Consider the following 19,873-nt stretch of genomic DNA (forward strand, 5'->3'; position numbering starts at 1 on the left):
GGTCCTTAATCTCCGAGTATCACTCAATCTCACGATATCAGACGAGTAAGGAATTGCGGGTGCACTTTTGCAACATAACCGAAGTGTCCAAATCGTTTCCTCACCCTTCTGAACATATGAAGTGTCTAGAGTGGGTATATTAGTTTTTCTCTATGCTGTATAAGTATTATTTACAATCTCCTCCCCGCATTCCCTGAAGAAAACATCCTAATTGCTTGCAGCAAACAAAAGAATAGAAGAAAAGTATCCCAAACCCCAACCCGGCCCAGTCCGTAGCATGTTAAGCATCACGCGTAAGTTGAAGTAGACAGAACAATCAAGGAAAACCCCCCGGCACGCCTTATGTAACAAAGAAAGTCAAGGAAACCAAGCCCAAGAACCAGACGACCATAGAACTCTCCACCTACTAGTGCGAGTGTCCATGCGCGCCATTGCCAACGGCATTCTCGTCTACAGGTGCACAGCACTTTCCACTGCCACACTCGTCTCCACACTCGAGGAGACACGCGTCGGCGTCGGTGGCGGCAGTTCCGAGGGCTCCGTAAGTGCTCGTTCCGGCCTGAGATGCAATCGCAGCGAGACCGCCCTTCGGCGTGTACTCGGGCTGGATGGTGACGGAATGCACACCGACAGCGTGAAGGCAGGTTCTAACGGCCTTCGCAAGTCGCATGTACTTCAGTCCCTTGTCCGTCTCGGGGTCAAAGGCGATCTGGATGTGCAGGGACGCAATCATCTTGACGTCGCTGAGTTGCCAGATGTGAAGCTCGTGCACGCTCTCAATGCCAGGGATGGACCGAATGTCCTCCTTGACCTCGTCGAGCGCGATGCCCTTAGGAACACCCTGGAGCAGGATCTTAGAAGCGGATTTCACGAGCGGCAGTGCCGACGAAAAGATAATAATGGTGATGATGAGTGAGATGGTGGGATCCGCATAGTTGGTGAACGGCCTGGACCATTCGTGGTTGGGGCTGTACTTGACGAAGAGCGCGGTAAGGATGACGCCGACATTTCCGAGAGCATCGCCGAGAACGTGCAGGAAGACACCGCGCATGTTGAGATTCTGGTGAGAGTGTCCGCCCTTGCCTGCCTTCTTGGGCTTCGAGTGGTTGTGGTCGCGGTGCCAGGTACGAGAATCACCGCGGCGCCTGCCTCCAGCAGGTACGGTCTTTCCGCCGTCGGTCATCAGCGGCGTGTGCTCGTCTTGCTCATCGTTGTCCGAAACAGCCGATTCGGAAGCTTCCGAGGCAGCGGCGTTGAATACTTCCTGTCGGTTCATTGCAGGGTGGACATGGATGTCGGTGATCGGGCTAGCGAAATACGTCTGCTTGCCCCTCGAAGAGGAGGACATAATGGGACTCGCTTCAGCGACGCGACGAACGACATTGCCGGGTAGGACGCTCTCGATGTCGCCCTCGTCACGGCGCAGATCATCCTCCTCGTCGTATAGCGATGTGTCGTCTCCGTGAGCCTCGATATCATCGTGGCTATGCGAGTGTCCGTGTCCCTCCGCGGCTTCGCCACCATGCGAGTGGCCGTGATCGTGGAACAAAAATAGCCCAACAATATTGGACGCCAATCCGGCCGATCCGACAGCGAGGATGAGCCATGGGTTCTGAATCTCTTGAGGCTCAAAGAAGCGCTGGACAGCTTCGAGGAAAATAGAAAGACACAGCGCGAGCAGAAAAACACCGTTGATCAAGGCACCGAGGACTTCGGCGCGCTGCCAGCCGTACGTGTAGTCGTTGGAGCTCTTGGCCTTCGCAAGTTTAATAGCCCACAGAGCGACGATGAGGGAGAATACGTCATTCAACTACACAGCGGTCAGCCTAGTCCCGTCAAAAAGGAGGCCCCCCGCCAAAGGATTCTCGGAGCCCTCTGAATGTCTATGCCCCGTCCGTCGCAGTATGCAGCTTACCATATGGAACGAGTCCGCCACTAGGGCAAGCGAATGCACGGCATATCCGACGATGATTTCGAGGAAGAAGAAGATTGTATCGATCACGAGAAGCGTGATGATGCGCGACGAGCGGGAGAGCCCCATTTCAACGCGAGGTTCGAGTCAAACCTTCGCTTCGTGGGGTGTGCAGACAGCCGAAGGTGATGCGATAAGAACGGTCGCTCGTGAGTCAGGATCCAATGGGATTGGATGAGAAGTTCTAGTTGTTCGATCTGTGTCGTCAGAGTTTATATAGGAGGGCTACGGAAGCAATAATAAATGTGATATGTTGTTTGTTGTTTTCGGAAAGGCGAGGAACCTGTTCGTTTTGTCGCGCTGGGGTGGAACGTGCGGGAGCTGGAGGGGAGATGGTTGTTTCGCGAACGTAGAGCGACGGGCTGTGGTGGGCTGAAGAGGTGAGGGATGGGTTGCGAAGCTGGCGAGAGATGCATCGATGGAACTTTTACTAGCTCCTCAATCCTAGCTTCCTTGATTTCAAACTTCGACTAGCAGATAAGACAAACAAAGCCTCCACAGCCACTCAGCTGGCCACAGTTATGAACAAGAAGCCAACTGTTTTGGCCGCCTCCAACCTTATACAGCCCGTAAAGTCAAAAGTAAGGGCAACAATAAATACTCATGTCGTCAACATCACCAGGCATTCCGTACCCGATTGTCCAGTCGTTAAGCTTGAAGCTTTGTTTATGAGCAAAAAAGACGATTTGCTACAAAATACCTAAGTATGGTATGTAGATCAGCAACACGAGTATGTAAAACAACACCAACGCAGAGATTTTCTCCAGCACCCAGCGGTGGCCAGGATACATACAATCGATACGTGCCGATGTAGCACATCACGTTGCACGACCCGTAGGTATGTAGATCAGCGTCAGCGTCAGCTCCGAGTACTCCACATTGTCCTCTGTTAAAGTGTTTTATGTAAGGCAAGCCTTAACTGTGGAGAGCCCCACCAAACCCTGACCCCTACCATAGTACCATTGGCCTCTTCGATCCGAGGCCGAGATACCTACAAACCTGCCCTGAATCTTCGAAGCGAACGCATTGAAGAAAGTAGCTTGACTCGCCTATGTAAGTAACCTTCGAGTTCAATGCGGAATCAGAGCTAACTAGCTGTGCGGTTTAGACATGACGGGATATGTGGGTATCTGTGCACCGTGAGGATCGTCACCGCAGCGCAACGGACAGTTGTCAGTTGCCAGGTGGTTGTCAGTTGCCAGATGGGCGTCTGACTCCGCAGCGCTGAACGCAGTATCGTACCCGCCGATGCACCCCTTACTCGCACCGGCACCGGCACTTGCAACCTTGAACTCCACGGGACATACCGGTACGTACCTGGTTGCAATTTTCATCGGCAGCTCGTATCCCGTCTACCTGGTGTTCCCGTCCGTCTGGACAACCGACAAGATGTTTCACAGCACAGCACAGCAGCTCGGACGAATGGAACGCGTGGGGGATACCTATCTAGTCGTGATGGTTCGTGGCTCACCGGGAAGGTCATAGATTCTAGGTGGAGTATGTATGTAGGGCTCAGGAAGAACTTCATTCACAAGGTAGGTATCCACAAGTGTTCTCACCACATGCATACGAAGTGATTCGGCACGAGGAAGTTCATCTCCATTTCCACTACTGACCATGAAAACAGACCGCGCGGCCCAGAGAGCACTCTACTACTCCACATGGCCATTGCAATACCCAGTACATACATATGTGGGATTCACGAATATCCCCAGCCCTGCCTCCGCAAATCACCACTCGATGCAAGCCCATCAGAAGTTCAGAACCGTCACGTCGATATTGACTTTCGCAGAAACAGCTTGAGCCTGGAGATTGAGTAGATGTCGGTATACTGTCTCGCAGAATCACACCAGCCGTAACTACTTTGCTTTGTCTGGCAATTCGCGAGCAATGATGTGATGAGCACGAGAGTCTGGTGTGAAACAATTCAACAAGCACTGCGTCTTCGAAATACTGAGACAAAGGAAAGAAACATACCACCCATCGTACCACCCATCGCACTGCCTCACAATCACAAATCGTTTTCAAATCTCCCCGAATGCTCCCGCATGGCACGGATATCACTCGAGCCGCATAACTACCTAGTTCTTCGGCGTTATCAGTAGAGTACGGACGATCCTATGAACTACCAATGTTCTCCTCATCCTCGCCTCCTACCGTATCCTTCGTTTGCTCTTGGAGATATCCATAAAGAATAAAGGATGGTCCGGAAATGGAAGACAGTTAGTTCGAACTTCAGGAGGCGCTGAGTAGTAAGTACGGCATGGGGCACCGTGCCGTATTCCTCCGGCGTCAGTGGGGTGCTGTTAGTTCGAGTAGTTACCTATCTCTAGATCTCTCAGCTCGCAGTACCATAAGTTGAGTAGAAGAGCGAGGAGTACCTGTTAACACTGAAAAGACCTTCAAAACACCTATACTCAAGTGTTTCCCCCTGGTTTATCAGTCTGTATCTGATTGGGTCCAAGTATACCCAAGTCTTTGCCTACCTCAGTAAGAAGTATGTACTTTTCCACCATCCTTCGCGCTTGGACACGGCTCCCCGAGTGACACTATATGACCAGCCGTCCAGACAGGGTTGATATCTTGATGCAATTCCGGCTTCTGAGTTCGAACTAGGTAGGCTGGCCCCAGAAGTCGCTTGAGGCTTGACTCGTGAGACTTGAGTGGGGCACTGGGGCAAACTAATTTCCGCAACAAAAATAGCAGCTCCAGCTTCAACAGAGAACGCAACCACGCCGTGTGAGCGCGTCTCACGATATCTCGAACGGGAAATGTCAGAATGTAGAATCCCACGATACGATACGTTGACAAAAGGCTTAGGTACGGGGTTCACATCGACGCCTACATGCCGCCTTGAACCTGAGACTCAGTGCCCACATCCTTATGCAGGGCAATAGGCTGGCTTTAGTTCGGATCCCGAATCCGGTAACATAAAAACTACTGACACGGACAGTGACAGACTCAAAAGTACTGATCATTCCCAAGTTTCAGCCCTTCCCCAAAATTCCCGTCTATATGTAGATACAGCCAGCTGAGTAAGGTACGCAGGTACACATGCATCCCCACCAACCCTATCCGCTCCGCAACTACCGTAGTTACCGACTCTCCTCCGCCACACCAATATGTACCGCCCCAATGCCGCCCAAAGTTCAAACGATCCCGTTCCCCTTTTTAAAATCTCAACGTGCCAGCACTCTCTTAGGTACCTTTGGGCGCTACATCTCCAGAATCATGCAGGTACGCATCTCGAGGGGAGTACGCCGTATTATATACTACACATCACAGCTACTACTATATAGCCCGCAACAGATTACCTATGATTCTATGAAGCCATGTCTCTGCTGCTGCCACATGGCATATGGCCTCCAGCACTCTGTACCGGTCGGGTCGGAGTGTAAGCTAGGTAGATACGCCGCTTTGTGCAGACGAGCCGTGGAGAGTGAGTGATAGTGATGGTGATGGTGCTGCGGGAGCATGTATCCGATGGTCGGTCCATGGTCGATGAAGAGGATAGGTATGCCTGAGGATCCGGCCCTAGTACTAAGCAAAGGGCAGCCGTGCTGCCGTGAGCCTGTGAGGGGAGACAGCATCGGTGCCGCGGTGGATCGGCGATGCAATGGGATTACCTACGGTAGCTCGGATGACTGTAAAGAAAAGGATGGGAAGAAGCCGATGCCGAACTTCGAAGTTGTGGAGCGGATTTGCGATCTGGAGGTGATATCACTCGATCAGCTCATTTATACTTGGGGCGTATTGCGAGCGGAAGAGGAGAGCAAGCAGAGGCTATTGATACTGTCTTGTACCTTACGGTACTTCTCCAAGCGATTCTTACCTCTACCTACCCCGAGTGATAGCATTTGACCTCCTCCGGATAACAATGTAGTGTTCAATATGTCCGTCTGTTATACTCTACCTATTAGAACTATCAGCCTATCTATAGTAGGTACATAGAGGTAAAGGTGCCCGGGCCCTGTCTAATCGACTATCCATCCGTCGGTCCATACATAACAGCCACAGGTATTGAAACATTAGGAAGTGCTTAATTACTACATAGTTACCGGGGAACGACCGGTCCGTCCGACCCATCCCATCCAGATACCTACCTAACTACTCGGAGACCCCATTTCTCACCGGATCCGAGGAGAATAACGAAAAGCATACGAAGGATTCTATCACCGCCGCACTCCGGGCATTATACCCGACGACGAAGTCGTTAAGTATGTTGACGAGGGTCAGGACTAGTTGGGTATTAGAAGTATGGGGCTGGAGTGCCCAGATATGGATTCGGATTTGGATTTAGGTTCCAACTTCCGAAAGGTTGGGGAAGTGGGGAATACGGTACGGTACGCTAGGTCCATAGGTATAGTACTATATAGTAGGGGGATATATCCACTCGCTGTGGGGGGAGAAGGGGGGGTATGTACAGTCAGGCACCGCACATCACATCACTCGGTGAAAATCCGGACAACATGCCGAAGTCAGCTGCCCGATGAAGATGAAGAGCAGCGACAGCCTATGTACAGGAGAACCGACAGGAGAACCGACAGGAGAACCGGGTCGGTGTGTGTATGCGTACTTGTTATCGCCTAGTCTACTCTTGATATGTAGGCTACATACACGCGATCAATAAAGAAACACGAAAAAACGAAGGGGGAAAAAGAAAAAAGTGACCGCTAATATCGATATGCGAGCGAGCTTTCCTTAGCGATCTTACACAGCAGAAGAAGGAGACGAACGAACGAGCGAGCGAACGAGCGAACGAACGAAGCTTCCCCCCGCCACCCCTCTCGCAGTTAATGGTATATGCACTCCGCTCGTATACATATAGGTACATTCGCTCGCTGCATATGTAGAGTACGTGACGGTGAGACGGACATCATCCAAGCGAACTGCAGTCTGCTCGTTACATTACATTACATACATCCATAAGTTACGGTCCATACATCCGATCCGTTCGGCGAAAGCACTCGACGACCCGACCGCCGCCGCCGCCGACGACGACGACGACGAGATACATAGTGGTGCATGTGATTTAATAACGGCGGGAATTCAACACTCCACTCCCACTCCTGACCACTCCTGACCGGACCGATTCGCGGATACATTTTGTAGGTGTGTATTATATGATGCATGTATGTAAAACTACAGTGCATTACATAAGGGCCTCCTAAGGGCCTAAGGCCTTCATGTAAAGTGGGCAATCTCGTCTTCGTATCTGGGATATGGAGGTAGAGTATGGAGGTAGAGTATGGAGGTAGAGTATGGAGGTAGAGTATGGAGGTATGGAGATGGAGGTAGAGTATGGAGGTAGAGTATGGAGGTATGGAGATGGAGGTACGGCCTGGTACCTACGTGGAGGACATGTCTCTTTTACCCAACTCTCCCAACTCCCCATCACGGAAGGTCAGCCTCCTCCTCCCCCGCTCTTCCTTCCCACGCTCTTCCTTCCATCCACCCCTCTGTGTGGGATGGAGGATATAGTACATACATGAATTCGTTGTAACTTGTACCGTATCTGCCGGAGAGGGGGTAGAGTAGAGTAGAGGGGGTAGGGTACTCAGTGAAGCTAGAGCAAATATCTACTCCGTCTTGGCCGTCCTCAGCGTTGGCTTGGTCCTCAGCATTTGGTTTGGACTCTGAAGAATCTGCGCTAAAATAGTCCATGGCGGGGTTGGCCCACCACCAGGGGAATCCACCACCAGGGGAATCCACCACCGAGCTGCAAGCGTAAGATTTAGAGCGAGCAGAGGAGATGCTGCACCCTTGAGGGATGGGGGATGGGATGGGGGATGGGGGCATCTAGTTAGTTACTCATGTACGGTAGCAGCGCCGGCCAAAAACCAAACCAAACCAAACCAAACCAAACCAAACCACTACTATACATAACCAGCCATCTCATCCCGGGTTCTGTCGCGCAGCAGCAGCAGCAGAAAGAAAGGACACGCACACTCCACTCTCACTCTCGCATGTGGCCGGCCATCCGTGAGCGAGCAGGAATCCATAAAACACTGGTACGTAGAGTACATACAGGCACACATCCATACACACACAGACATACACACACAGACATACATACGCGATCACACCATTCCTTACGTACGTCATTGGCTAACGGCTGAAGAAGACGAAGAGAAAGAAGAAGAAGTAGACAAAGAAGAAGAAGAAGAAGTCTGCATACCACCGGCAACTCGGCTGCGCGCCATCTCCTCGCCTCCGCACCATCTATAACACCAATGCAACACCGGCATCCGCCAGGCTCACCGGTCACGACTCGCACATCACCCTTCCCCCAACAGCAGCAGGAAACATGGCGCCACAGCCCCAAGTAATAGCCCCGACGGCGACGACGACAGCGACGACCACGGCGACGGCGACCGTATACCTGCCGGCGATAACGTCGTACGTGCGCGCGGTGACCTCGAACGAGCCGCTGCCGGTCTCGGCCACCGTGGGCGTGTCGGTCGTCGGCGGCATGCTGCTCATCCTGGCGCTCGCCGGCATCGTCATCTGTATCAAGCAGAAGGCGAAGCGTCGACGCCACAAGGGGAAGCGCCGTGCAACCGAGAATGCCAACGACGGCCCAGAGAATATGACCTTGAAGTTGAAGCCCGTGGCGGATGATTGAGTGGGCCGGGTGGCAGGGGGGCGGGCGGGCGGACGGATGGACGGATGGACGGAGTAGGGGACGATGAATACCCACGGAAGTTGCGACGATGAACTACACGGCGACGATATCACGGCTACGGTACCCCTCCGATTCGATTATGCGTCACGAATTCATGCGCATGGACTATTCGGTCCTTATTTTACTACGAGAATAAAAGGGCGCACACGACCAGACACAGACACGTACTTATATGCAACATCTTCTTTCGCGCCCGCGCTCACTCGCTCCACGACAGTTACGTCCATACATACGGCCACCTACAACTTGCTCTCGCCGTCCCTGCTTTCCATTGCCAGGCCCATGCACGCAGCCACCTCGTCCAGATGATCGAAGCCCCAATACACATCCTCCTTCCCGTTGGCGTCGGTGACTACCCCATCCCGTCGGTTAGCATATCCAGCACCACCCCTCCCTCTCTTTGGAGCGCGCGCGGCGCAAGCGACTCACCCACGAACCAGGGCATTCCGAACGCGCCCTTCCTTACGGCCTCATCCGTATTCTCCGCCAGCTTTTTCTTCCCCTCAGTCCTAATCCTCTTCTCCACTTGTTCCCAGGCCTCCCTTCCCAGCACCTGTTCCACAACCTCTTTGACCACCTCCTCCCTCTCCACGCCCCTCCCTTGGACCCAAAACACATGAAACAACCTCTCCGCAACCTCCACCACTCTACCTTCGGGCACAGCGCACAGCACCCTCATAGCATACAACGTACTGACCGGAAAGTTCGCCGGCTTCCCCGCAGGCAGCAGCGGGATCCCGTACCGTCCCGCTTGCCGCACGAGGTCGTGGAAGATGTACGCTCCCTTCAGGGGAACCGTTAGCGGCGGTCGGTTGGACGTGGCCACCATTATCCCGCTCAGGAAGGAGGGGGTGTAGGTCGTGTACGCGTGTAAAGGGGAGTGCAAAAGGCGGTGGAACGCAAGGTAGGCGAAGGGGGAGATTATGTCGAAGTAGAAGGTTAGCTGGGGGGCGGGGGTGGGCATGGTGGGTAGGCTGCTAGGCGGGCGGGCTGGATGGGTTTGTTGTTGTCTTTCGTGAGATACCCTCTGTGATAGTATAGGTGGTAGGTAAAGCTTCGAGGGGAGAAGGGAGGGGGAATGCTGGATTTTATGTACATACATACGATAACCAAAACTTTATCACGCGTGACCTGCCACCTATGTACATACTTAACCTACATAAGTACACATTCCACTAAGAACCACTTGTCGATGTGCCATGTCATGTGAAAGAACCAACGATCCTCCTTAGTTAGTTGCCGAGGCACTCGGAGATGGACGGTGGACGGTGTGGTCGCGGATTGTACACATCGCAGTTACAGTCTGCACAGAATTACAGATATCCTCCCGTTGAAGATCGGACGTTCATATCGGCTGTCTGCAGAGTCGTCAGTGCCCGTACGGTTTTGAGTTTTGAGTTCGGGGACGGCGGCGGTGATGGTAGTGGGCCGAGTGATGGGAGACCGAGTGATGGGATGTGCCTCGTGCTTCGTGCCGCAGCGGCTTCACGCCGACTACCTACCGGTAGGTACTAGGGCCTAGACACCGACTGGCTACCGCCCATGTGTGTGCGTGTGTTCCTCCGCAGAGTCCCAGGGGCCAGCATGGGGTAGATACCGTACCGTAGCTATGTTACGCTGCCGGCTGGGGACCTGGGGTAGGGCGGGCCGCGGGAGACGGCATGGTGAGGAGTGAGGAGTGAGGAGTGCGTTTGTGAAAAAGCGGCGCCACTGTGAGTCTGGTGGGATGGATGGATGGATGGTTGCCGTTGACGCGCGGGGCCAGGGGAAACGGGTGGGCTCGGGGCTCAGGGCTGGGCTGGGCTCGGGACGCTGCGCATGCCAGGTAGGTATATTTCGTGCACCGCTAGCCCCTGGGGATTGGGGCGGCGGATGTGGGTTGGTTTTGCTATATATCGTATTGACTGAGTAGTGTGTACTACCGTAGGCCTGTGGCCCGGCCCGTGCTACATGGCTGCATAGGTATTCGGGATATGTGTGCTTAGAATCTTTGCTTGGAATCAGCGCTCAGATGTGGAGAGCGAAATCAGCATCTGTCTGCCGAGTCGGTGGGGATCCGTCACTGAGCGTCTCTAGCTGCGTTTCCGCTGGAAGCTGCCGATTCCGTGAGTGCTACCAAGTGATCGGAGTGTTATTTAAGTTAAGCTTCGACAACCGATGCGCGCGTGATGGAGCATCCAGGCCTAGCTACCTACTCCAAAAGTTACACCGAGTTGTTGTTTCCTCAGGCTGAAGCACGGGGTGGTGAATCTAGACTCTCGACTCTGCGGAGGAGGATCAGGAGGATCACGAGGACTATAATTTGGCATAGTATTTGGCATAGTATTTTGCGGAGGGAGGTAGTGGTACGTAGATAATGTGCCTGTGTACTGCGACCACGATTGCCAGCACGACTCGACTCGACGCGTCAAACGGGAGCACAGGTTCACAAGTTCCAAGTCACAACACGAGTATCATAGTACTATCTGCGGAGCGAGTCGAGTCGAGTCATAAACATTATCTGCATCTCCATCCATCACATCCGCGCCAAACCAACGAAAAAAGTTCACAAGCCAAAGAAACGCCATCATTCCAAAACCAGTCTTCTCTCCCCGCCCTACCGATCATAGTTCAGCACGTCGCCGAGGACCCACAGCTGCCCATTCGCGACATCATCCTTGACCTGGAGCACCTCTATGCCATCGGGCATGACCCTCTTCCTCCCGCTCGCGTCCTTTTCCCACCAGACCTCCACTCCCTCTAGGGTCCTAACCTTCACCCCCTCCTTCCACGGCGCCGTGCCCACGCAATGCGCCTCCACGAAGCGTCTTAGATTCCTCGTCGCGCGGTCCTCGCCCATGATCCCGGCGAAGAGGTCCGCGGCGGCACCAGCTGCACCGCTGTCGTCAGGCTCCTCCCATGGCTTCCGCGGCAGCCGAGAGATCGCGGTGTTGGACGGCGCGAGAACAGTCGTGTTCTCGTTGCGGTTCTGGAGTAGCTCAGAGATCGACTCGATGGACCGCGTGAAGCCCGAGAATATGCTGATCTGCTTGTCGAGTGGGAGGATGTCGCCGAGTAACGGGGGCCCGGAGGGCTTGTCGGACATTAGGGCCATGTTGTCGTTGTTGTTGGAGGAGGTGGCGAGGAGCTGTTGTGCTTGGGGTGGTTGCGGTTGGGGGTAAGAGTGGAAACCGCTGCTGAGCGTCGTGAAAGTGAGCAGGAGGAGCAGCGCGGGGTTCATGGTGTACAGTAAGTGGAGGTGTGTTGGCAGGTTGGCAGGGCACGTTGGCTATACTATGGGTTGTTTGGTGGTTGGTGGTTGGGTAAGGATGGGCGGGCGTCATCAAGCGAGCTTCGTTCCTTTTCCTTGCTCTATGGAAGCTAGCTGAGCTGTGCTGCGCTGCTGATAACGCTCAAGCAAGCCAAGCCTTAAGGTCAGCTGCCCCGGAAGCATCGATACTCACTCACCTTGACGAGAAAACCGAAACAGTTTCTGCGGTTTTATGGGCTCGAAATGTCAATAGAGGTAGCGTGCTACAGTTTTGCGTGGTAGACTGGATTCCGGCGCTTGATAGCCTCAACCTCCCCATAGACCAAGGCTGAACATCTGAAGAATCTCCAAGGAGTCAAGGACTAGATCCGAGCATGAGAGCTTGTACACTGTACAATAGCGCCTCTAGTTCTCCGAGATGACGTTAACGTTGTTTGCAGATGGAGCGGTGTATCAGACTCGCGCTGTTCCGGATGCTCCATAAGTCAAGTCACGATCTGTCTCGAGCTGTTTGACCGGTATCTCAACCGGGGATATAGACGACTCCGAAGCCACACCCCTGCTCACGGAAGCCAACATCTTGGATGGAAGTAAGAGCGTTCGGGAAAGCCGACTAGGAATTCGGAGCGGCGCATCTCCACGCATGTGCATCTGTTATCTAGTACATACCATCAACAAAGCTTCGAATATTCCTCCATCCTGCGGAATGCACGGCCTCCTCACATCACATCACTTGGCTGCGTTCGGCAACGCTGCAATCCTATGTTCTAAGGAGTGGGCACTGAGGGCTAAATGGAAGTGAAGGGGATGGTAATTTGTCTCAGCGGCGAGGGAATTTTCTGGTCGTTTCCGGGCCATTCCTGCTGCCTGAATGTGTGAATAGTTGGAACGTTCAGATACTTTGGCGGAATTTGCGGAGTCTTGATAACCCCATAGGTATCAGAAGAACGTGAGAGTTATCGTCGATGATGCGGCGGATACTTGACTGCGGGATAGGTGGATGTTGTCCATTAGCTTTTCTGTGCCGATGTGAGCGAATCTTTATCCTTCATCTTCACAGGCCAATCGAAGAAAGCTGTGTTCCGATATCGGCCAGCGGATAATCCCATAGTGCCTGGTGAATCTTCCATCCGCCTCACGAACCACTATGTATATATCATAACTAAACGCCCAGCATTTATATTCCAACGACTCTCCCAATTCACACATAGAACCTGCCTCAAACGTATCGCCCTTCATCCGCCCTTTCCTCCTTCCTCCTTCCCCCTGCCCTTCCCATTCACATTCACGAGCTTCCGCGCTCCCAAAAAAACACATGATACCGTGATTTCAATGTCCGAGGCTTTCCACGTGCTACCAAGCTTCCACTCGAGAGCTAGCTAACCAGCGACACGCCGACACCTCCTCCATTCAGTGCTCTATACCTATACACACCTCACACGGGAATGCCGATGACCCTTGCAACCTAGCCAGCCTTGGGATGTACTCTGGGTAGACCCCGCAGTTGCGACTGTGCAGTGGGGCTTGATTGGGGAGGGGGATAGGTACACAGACTTTCACATCTGAAATCGCAACGTCCCATAGGCAGGTAGGTGCAGTGTCACATTCCCGCAGGGCGGGCGGGGAATAGAGGAGTCGGTATGTAGAGTACCTATAAAGCTGCGCGGCGCTCCCACCGTTGCCAGCTTCAGTTTCAGCTCAGCTCCACATCACACCGCATCACACAGCACCAGCGAAACGAACCGCAGCGAAACGAAAGACGCACCAAACGAACGAACGAACGACCGCGACAGAACACCCACCACCACCACACACCACCACCTCCACAGCCACAGCCACAACAGCAACTACACAGCATGGCCGCCCCCGCCCCCATGACCACGCTCGACATCTCGGGCCGCTGGACCATGAACAAGACGCTATCCGACGACACGACGGACGTGTTGACGCACGTGCGTTTCTCCACCCCCCCTCCCCCGCCTCCCTCCCCCTCCCCGCACAGTTCATGCTAACCCGTCCCAGCAAGGAATCGGCTGGGTAACCCGCAACGCGATCTACTACGCGACGATCACGCTCGACATAAATCACTACAAGGACTCCACGGGGGTTGAGCACATCGACATCAAGCAGACGTTGACGGGCGGGGTTGGTGGGACCACGGAGCTGCGAACACTAGACTGGGTCGAGCGCGGGCACCGCGACCACCTATTCGGCTCCGTCGTGGGGCAGTCGCGGCGGGTGGCGGAGCTGTCGTCGATCGAAGACGAGTTCCTGGCTAAGGACTGGGATGCAGAGGGCGTAAAGGACGGCGTTGTGGAGAGCTACGTTGTTAATGAGGAGAAGGGGTGGAGCGCGAGGCAAGTCTGGGGGTTTGAAATGGTCAAGGGCGAGAAGAGGTACACGAGGCATCTCAGGTTCCAGCTGGATGATGTCGTGCTGCTGAAGAAGATGGTCTATGACTATGTGGGACCCGTGCCGGCTGCTGCTTAGGCGCGGCTGGGGAGTGTAATGATAGTACCTGCTTCTGGTTGATGGAGAGTTGAGAAGTGGTTTCTGTGTGTAGACTGGAATACATCCTATGATACCTACTGACGAGCTGTGTGAATGGCTGGTCGAGGATAGATACGTGAACTCAACCCTCGACCGCCACTCCGAGCGGGCCGAATGGCACCTCACCATCACAACCCATTCACTCCGCCCGATCACACTTAGTACCGTACTCCTAGCACGCAAGCTCGTGATTCCAGTCTCAAGATTCCAATCTCTCGAGCATACGCCAGGAAAAAAAACAGTAATAATAAGTATTTCAGTGGTACTGTTGGCAGCAGTAGCATAAGTGCAATAAACAGGAAGATCTCATCGAGGTCATACAACAACTAAGTAAATAAAAACGGAGACGCCAGATCCACCATGTAAAAAAGACTTGCAGTTGCACAAACAAATACCTACGGGGACAAACTCGGGGAAACGAAAACGGAAAGACGGAGGGAAGGAAGGAAGGAAGGAAGCTCTAACAGCACAGCACAGATGAGACAAGACAAGACAAGACAAGAAGACGGACGCATCTACCGTTTCAACGCGCAAAAAGATGGACGGAAAGAAATAAAGTGGAGACAACAACCCCATGTGGAAGAAAAACAATCCATCGTTGAGTCGAAAGTACATAACTTGTTTGGGTAGTGCTAGGTAGTCAGGTAAAGCAGTCCGGACTCAAGCATGGATGGATGGACATGGTGTAGAAGGAGAGAAGAAAAAAAGGTAAGACTGAATCGCTACGGATCAGGAACAAGCCACTCGATTATATGCCTGCAACTCGGAGAAAAGAACTAAACCGGCGAGATGAACACGCGAAACCTCTCCATCTCCCAAAGGTCGACACCGCCCGAAAAGACACCGTTGGTGCCATTCTTTTGAGGCGCCTGCGTGACGGCCGTGACCTCGATGGTGTTGACGACGCCAGGGCTGAGGCGGATGTTGTACACGGGCTCGTTCTTGGCCTGCTGGTTGACCTGCTGCAGGAGCTTGGTCATCTGCATGTTGTTGGACCAGTGAGCAACGCGGACAATGTACTGCTCGCGGCTGGTCAAGGTCGCGGCCAGCGTGGGTACGATCGTCACCGTGTCTAGGTCGGCGGACAGATGGATGTAGTACTGCGCAGTGACCTTGCGGTCATCTGGTTCGAGGTCAATGGAGTATGGCTCCACGGCAATGTTCATCGACGACATCGCTGCGATGTGGAGCTTGGATATCAACGCATCTGATTTGTCTACAAGAAATATGTCAGCCTTCGTTCTTCACAATTTCTCAAGTGGTATAAAAACCTTTCCCTTCGGATCGGACAGTTGGCTCCTTGTGCTGATAGGGGATCGCAATCTGGGGTGCAATTTGGGGCGCCGAAGTCGGTCCAGCAACCGACGCAGATCTCATTACAGGGCCATGGGGTGCGGGTGAATAGCTTGACGGCCTAGGAGTCGAGTTCATGCGCTGCATGGGAGGAGGAGGCATGTGGGCCGGGGGAGACATCGCTGACTGGGAGTGTGGTGTCGCTGACCTACGGCCCATGACCGAGCCAGGCGGGGGGCTACCCGAACCATTGCTTCTGATCGAGTTCATGCGAGCTCGTGGCGGCGGGGCAGGCACCGGAAGCGCATGCACGACTGAAGCAGGCAGGGACGCACGAGGAGGAGGGGGAGGTGGCTGGTGGTTGTGCACAATGCGCGGGGGCGAACTCGGAGGAGCCGGCTGAGGAATTGAGGCCTCGACTCTCTGTGGAACTGGCACTGGCTTCTGCACAACGGGAATGTTCTGTGGCGGCGGTCGAGGGACAACGGAATCACCATTGGCGACAGGCTGTTTGATAGGTTCTGGAATCGGTGTAGGCTTCGGTGCAGGCGGCGCAGGCTTCGGTACAGATGGCGCAATCTTCGGAGCAGGCGGAGTGACCACCTGTGCAGGCGGAGCGGCCACCGGAGCAGGTTCGGCCACCGGGGTAGGCGGAGGCGGAGGTTGCTGCTTGCCGACATTGAGTTTGATTTTCGGAAGTGGAGACTGCTCGGCTGGTGGGTTCACTTGCTGTCCCTTCGGTAGGCTCAATCGTAATTTAATGCCAGAAGGAGGAGGGGGAGGAGGGGTTGGCGGTGGTGGTGGTGGCGGTGATGGTTCAGTGAAATTGGCCTTCTCCTCAGCCAGCCGCTCCACAAAATATTCCTGGAGGTACTATTAGCATCTCATCAGGCAATCCAACCAAACGGAGGGCCAACCAACCTCCAGTTCGCGCGCGTCCTTAACAACATCACTCCCCACAGGGTTGTATTGTAGAGCATTCTTCTTGATGAGGAAGACATCCTCTTCAAACTCGGCCCACTGTGGGTATTTGCCATCTTTGACTCGCTTCTGGATCTGGCCGAGCGAGATCGGCCGCTTGATGAGACGGAAGTAGTCACCGTAAGTTTTCTTACTTGGTAGGTTCTTGAAGTACATTGAGACGACTCGACTGTATATATACGTTAGTTATGGGCAACTTGGAAAGTTGTGTTGCCGGTGACAGCGACCACGACCGGAGACACCGGTGCGGGAATCCCTCTCCTTGGTTCCCTCCAGTGCCAACCGGTCAGGATGCACATACCCATCTGCGCCCTTCAAATTCATCATGTCTTCCACCAGCTTGCTCATTACTTGCTTCGAAGCCTTTGTAGCAATGGTACGAGCCGGAGTCGCGGTCGGCTTCACAAGCGGCTTCGCGGCTGGCTTCGAAGTCGGCTTCAGAGTCTGCTGAGGCTGTTGGGGCTGTTCGGGCTGTGCCGCCGTAACTGCTCCTCCTCCCGTGGCGGCATCGGTTGGACCCTCGTAATTCTCCGTCACCTTTCGCAGTCGCAATGCGTCGCTATGAACTTGGCTCTTTGACTTGTTGTATTTGACAGCATTGTCGCACATGAGAAACAAGTCTCGTTTGACAGCACCGACATTTGCATACTCGCCGGCGTCGAGCTTGGTCTGAATGGAGCACCGAATGTAAGCACGCTTTCACACCACAGTAGCGGTCCGTCTCTGACCGTCGAGCCGCAAAATGGTAGTGATTACTGACCCGTATCTCCTCCAAGGAGATTGGACTGGCAATTTTCTCGTAGTAGTCCGGATATATGTCCTGTTCGAGACCCTATCAATACTGCGCCCAATTCTCCATCTTTTGTTGCCCGCCGATCGAACGTGAGGGGCCAGTCATCGTTCGTCGCTCGTCGCTCGCTGTGTACATACCTGGGGAGGCAAGACTTGGAAGTGCTGCCGTATGTCGCGGTTCCTGGGAAATCGACGCGGTTAGCGGCGCTCAGGGAGAGAGAGAGCTCGCAATTCAGAGTTCCAAAACGCAAAGCAAAGCACAGCACAGGATCGTTCCCACCTCTCCTGGTAATTCCACACCGCCTCAAAGAGAGCGCGAGGATCGCCCGCCGCTTCGCTCTATCGCACGAACACGCCAGACAGTCAGCTATCATTCGTTTCCGTTTCGTTTCGCGCCTGTCCCCGCTTATTCCTTTTCCCTTATTCGCGCTTCTTTTCTTTATACAGGTTGCGAGCTTGCTTGCTTGCTGCAGGCGGGACGCGACCAGTGCGGGTGTGCGTGCCTGGTTGAAGCTTTTGGGTCGTCGCGTTCATCGCCCCTACCAAGGAGCCGAACCAGGCACCATGGTATAGGTCTTCCTCTTCCTCTTCTCTTCGCTCGACAACACAACGCACACTCGCACCCGCCATCGCCGCCGCCCCCTCTGCTCGCTCCACTCCGTCAACCAAACACCACTCGCACGTACTCACCGACTGCTTCCTCCGCTTCCTCGCCCGATCGGCCTCGTCGACCGCCGGCGAACCCTGCGCGCCTCTCCGTCGATTCATGGCCCACCCGGCCGGCGCGGAATGGAGTGAAAAATGTACGTGGACTGGAGTCGAAGGGGGAGGGTAATTTCCGAGGGGCTTTAACGACGATGGACTTCGAGGGTCGAGAAGGATCAGAACACCACTGGAGCTATGCGGAATCCAATGCGATTTTCGAGAATTCTTCAGGTTGTCGGGGGATTCGATTCCACTCTCTTGGTCGCGCTCGGCTGGTGTTGCGGCTTTGCTCTGAGCGATGAGCCAAGCCCACGTTCTTTGCAGTTCACACCTAGTCCAATTCGGGGCTGCAACGCTAGCGGCGATCTGCTGCGGTTAAATACGCGTTATCTTATCATATCTTGCGATCTCATCTCATCTGATTTGCTGGTTCCAAATTCAGGTCTTGGAACCTATATGTATCATGACGGAGGCTGCCACACAAGGATGCATTCACCCTCCTGGACTCGAATGTCAATTTCTCACCCACCTGACTCGGCCGTTTTCGTTCGCCTGTTTGTCTACAGCCTTTATTCTCTATTCCCTCTCCTTCTATCATTTACGAGGGGCAGTGTTTGCGATGCGGACCGGTAGCTCTCTCCGAAACCCCTTCAGCCTACTTCAATATATATATAATTTATACGACCTCGGTGCATGGCTGCAACCAACTCCAGCCGACGCGAAGGTTTGCGTCCAAAGGCTGGATCTTGGCCTCGTGAGAAATCTAGCAATCTGGAACGAGACTCTCAGCCTGAGATGGGAGTGTAGCCCGCAGAATGATGCTGTCCGCGTAATGCCTCCATCCGGCCACTCTGACAGAGTGATGCACCAAGGAGGATGCTTGGAAGAAAGGCAGATAACCTAGCTCAAGGCGGAGGTGTTGGCTTAGCCGGCCAGTTATTCGCACTTTGAGGAGAACCCGTGACTATTCGCTGCTGAATAGGCGGAGGAACCGGCCACACAACTACCGGTATCGTCAATCCCACGCATGGCTGTACCTCAATAACCAGCAGTCTAACTAATAACTCCACAAACTTCGGGGGAATGCCAAAGAAATGTCTGGTGGTCCGGTGCATATAATACTGTACATAAAACCATCCTGTCACTTGCTTGGTGGTTTTGCCTGGGCACGGTGGCGATAGTTAAAGCTTGATCATTCATTCATATGTGTTTGAAGGACTCGTGGTGGAGATCACTGGAACGATCGAGATGAGGAGAAGTGATGTGTTCTGGTCTAAGAGCTACAGCTACAAGAGAGAGAAAGAAGACTGAACCTCGACCCGCTACCGCACCAAATGTTCTAAGCACCCACCACCGGCCCTCCGAACGGCTAGTGGACTACTCGGAGGAAGACACTCGTTCCCACAATATCTATCTTTATCAATCGAGTTCTTGAAAGTGCTTGATAGGCTGCATACAAAATAAACTGAATATCTCTCGGAAGTGCTCTTCAGTGGATCTTAGGCTGTAGACTAGATGTCAAATACCTATCTCAACAGAGGTTTTCTCGACGTTATTTTCGGAGCTCAACCAGAGCCCATATAAGTCCACAGAACCCCCTCCTCTACTCTACCCTAGTTGACACCCTTATGTTTTCTTCACCCTT

At 53.7% G+C, this 19,873-nt stretch overlaps 6 protein-coding genes across 6 annotated transcripts; 2 read left to right on the plus strand and 4 right to left on the minus strand.

The window, feature by feature from the left end:
- Window positions 1-79: 79 nt before the first annotated feature.
- Window positions 80-2,363, minus strand: BZA05DRAFT_475868 (cation efflux protein). Its single transcript, XM_051488218.1, has 2 exons — window positions 1,916-2,363; window positions 80-1,810 (listed from the first exon to the last, which is right to left on the minus strand). Exons 1-2 carry the CDS (start codon window positions 2,039-2,041, stop codon window positions 407-409), a joined length of 1,530 nt encoding a protein of 509 aa, XP_051337070.1. The 5' UTR covers window positions 2,042-2,363; the 3' UTR covers window positions 80-406.
- A 5,632-nt stretch (window positions 2,364-7,995) lies between these two features.
- On the plus strand, window positions 7,996-8,779 carry BZA05DRAFT_128983 (uncharacterized protein). Its single transcript, XM_051478766.1, has one exon. The coding sequence runs from the start codon at window positions 8,280-8,282 to the stop codon at window positions 8,595-8,597; it is 318 nt and encodes a 105-aa protein (XP_051337071.1). The 5' UTR covers window positions 7,996-8,279; the 3' UTR covers window positions 8,598-8,779.
- Window positions 8,780-8,896: 117 nt separating this feature from the next.
- On the minus strand, window positions 8,897-9,621 carry BZA05DRAFT_447153 (DSBA-like thioredoxin domain-containing protein; the record flags this gene model as incomplete). Its single annotated transcript, XM_051487142.1, has 2 exons — window positions 8,897-9,009; window positions 9,087-9,621. 2 exons carry the CDS (start codon window positions 9,619-9,621, stop codon window positions 8,897-8,899), a joined length of 648 nt encoding a protein of 215 aa, XP_051337072.1.
- A 1,512-nt stretch (window positions 9,622-11,133) lies between these two features.
- Window positions 11,134-12,118, minus strand: BZA05DRAFT_129015 (uncharacterized protein). The gene has a single exon (XM_051478767.1). It carries the CDS (start codon window positions 11,875-11,877, stop codon window positions 11,254-11,256), a length of 624 nt encoding a protein of 207 aa, XP_051337073.1. The 5' UTR covers window positions 11,878-12,118; the 3' UTR covers window positions 11,134-11,253.
- Window positions 12,119-13,763: 1,645 nt separating this feature from the next.
- Window positions 13,764-14,397, plus strand: BZA05DRAFT_341076 (uncharacterized protein; the record flags this gene model as incomplete). The annotated part of the gene is made up of 2 exons (XM_051480989.1): window positions 13,764-13,859; window positions 13,930-14,397. The coding sequence occupies 2 exons, from the start codon at window positions 13,764-13,766 to the stop codon at window positions 14,395-14,397; spliced, it is 564 nt and encodes a 187-aa protein (XP_051337074.1).
- A 755-nt stretch (window positions 14,398-15,152) lies between these two features.
- On the minus strand, window positions 15,153-17,443 carry BZA05DRAFT_129102 (uncharacterized protein). The gene is made up of 4 exons (XM_051478768.1): window positions 17,033-17,443; window positions 16,672-16,900; window positions 15,729-16,614; window positions 15,153-15,673 (listed from the first exon to the last, which is right to left on the minus strand). Exons 1-4 carry the CDS (start codon window positions 17,338-17,340, stop codon window positions 15,234-15,236), a joined length of 1,863 nt encoding a protein of 620 aa, XP_051337075.1. The 5' UTR covers window positions 17,341-17,443; the 3' UTR covers window positions 15,153-15,233.
- Between the last annotated feature and the right edge of the window lie 2,430 nt (window positions 17,444-19,873).

This window comes from Tricharina praecox (assembly GCF_024521635.1).
Source record: "Tricharina praecox strain CBS 144465 chromosome Unknown BZA05scaffold_22, whole genome shotgun sequence".
NCBI lineage: Eukaryota > Fungi > Ascomycota > Pezizomycetes > Pezizales > Pyronemataceae > Tricharina > Tricharina praecox.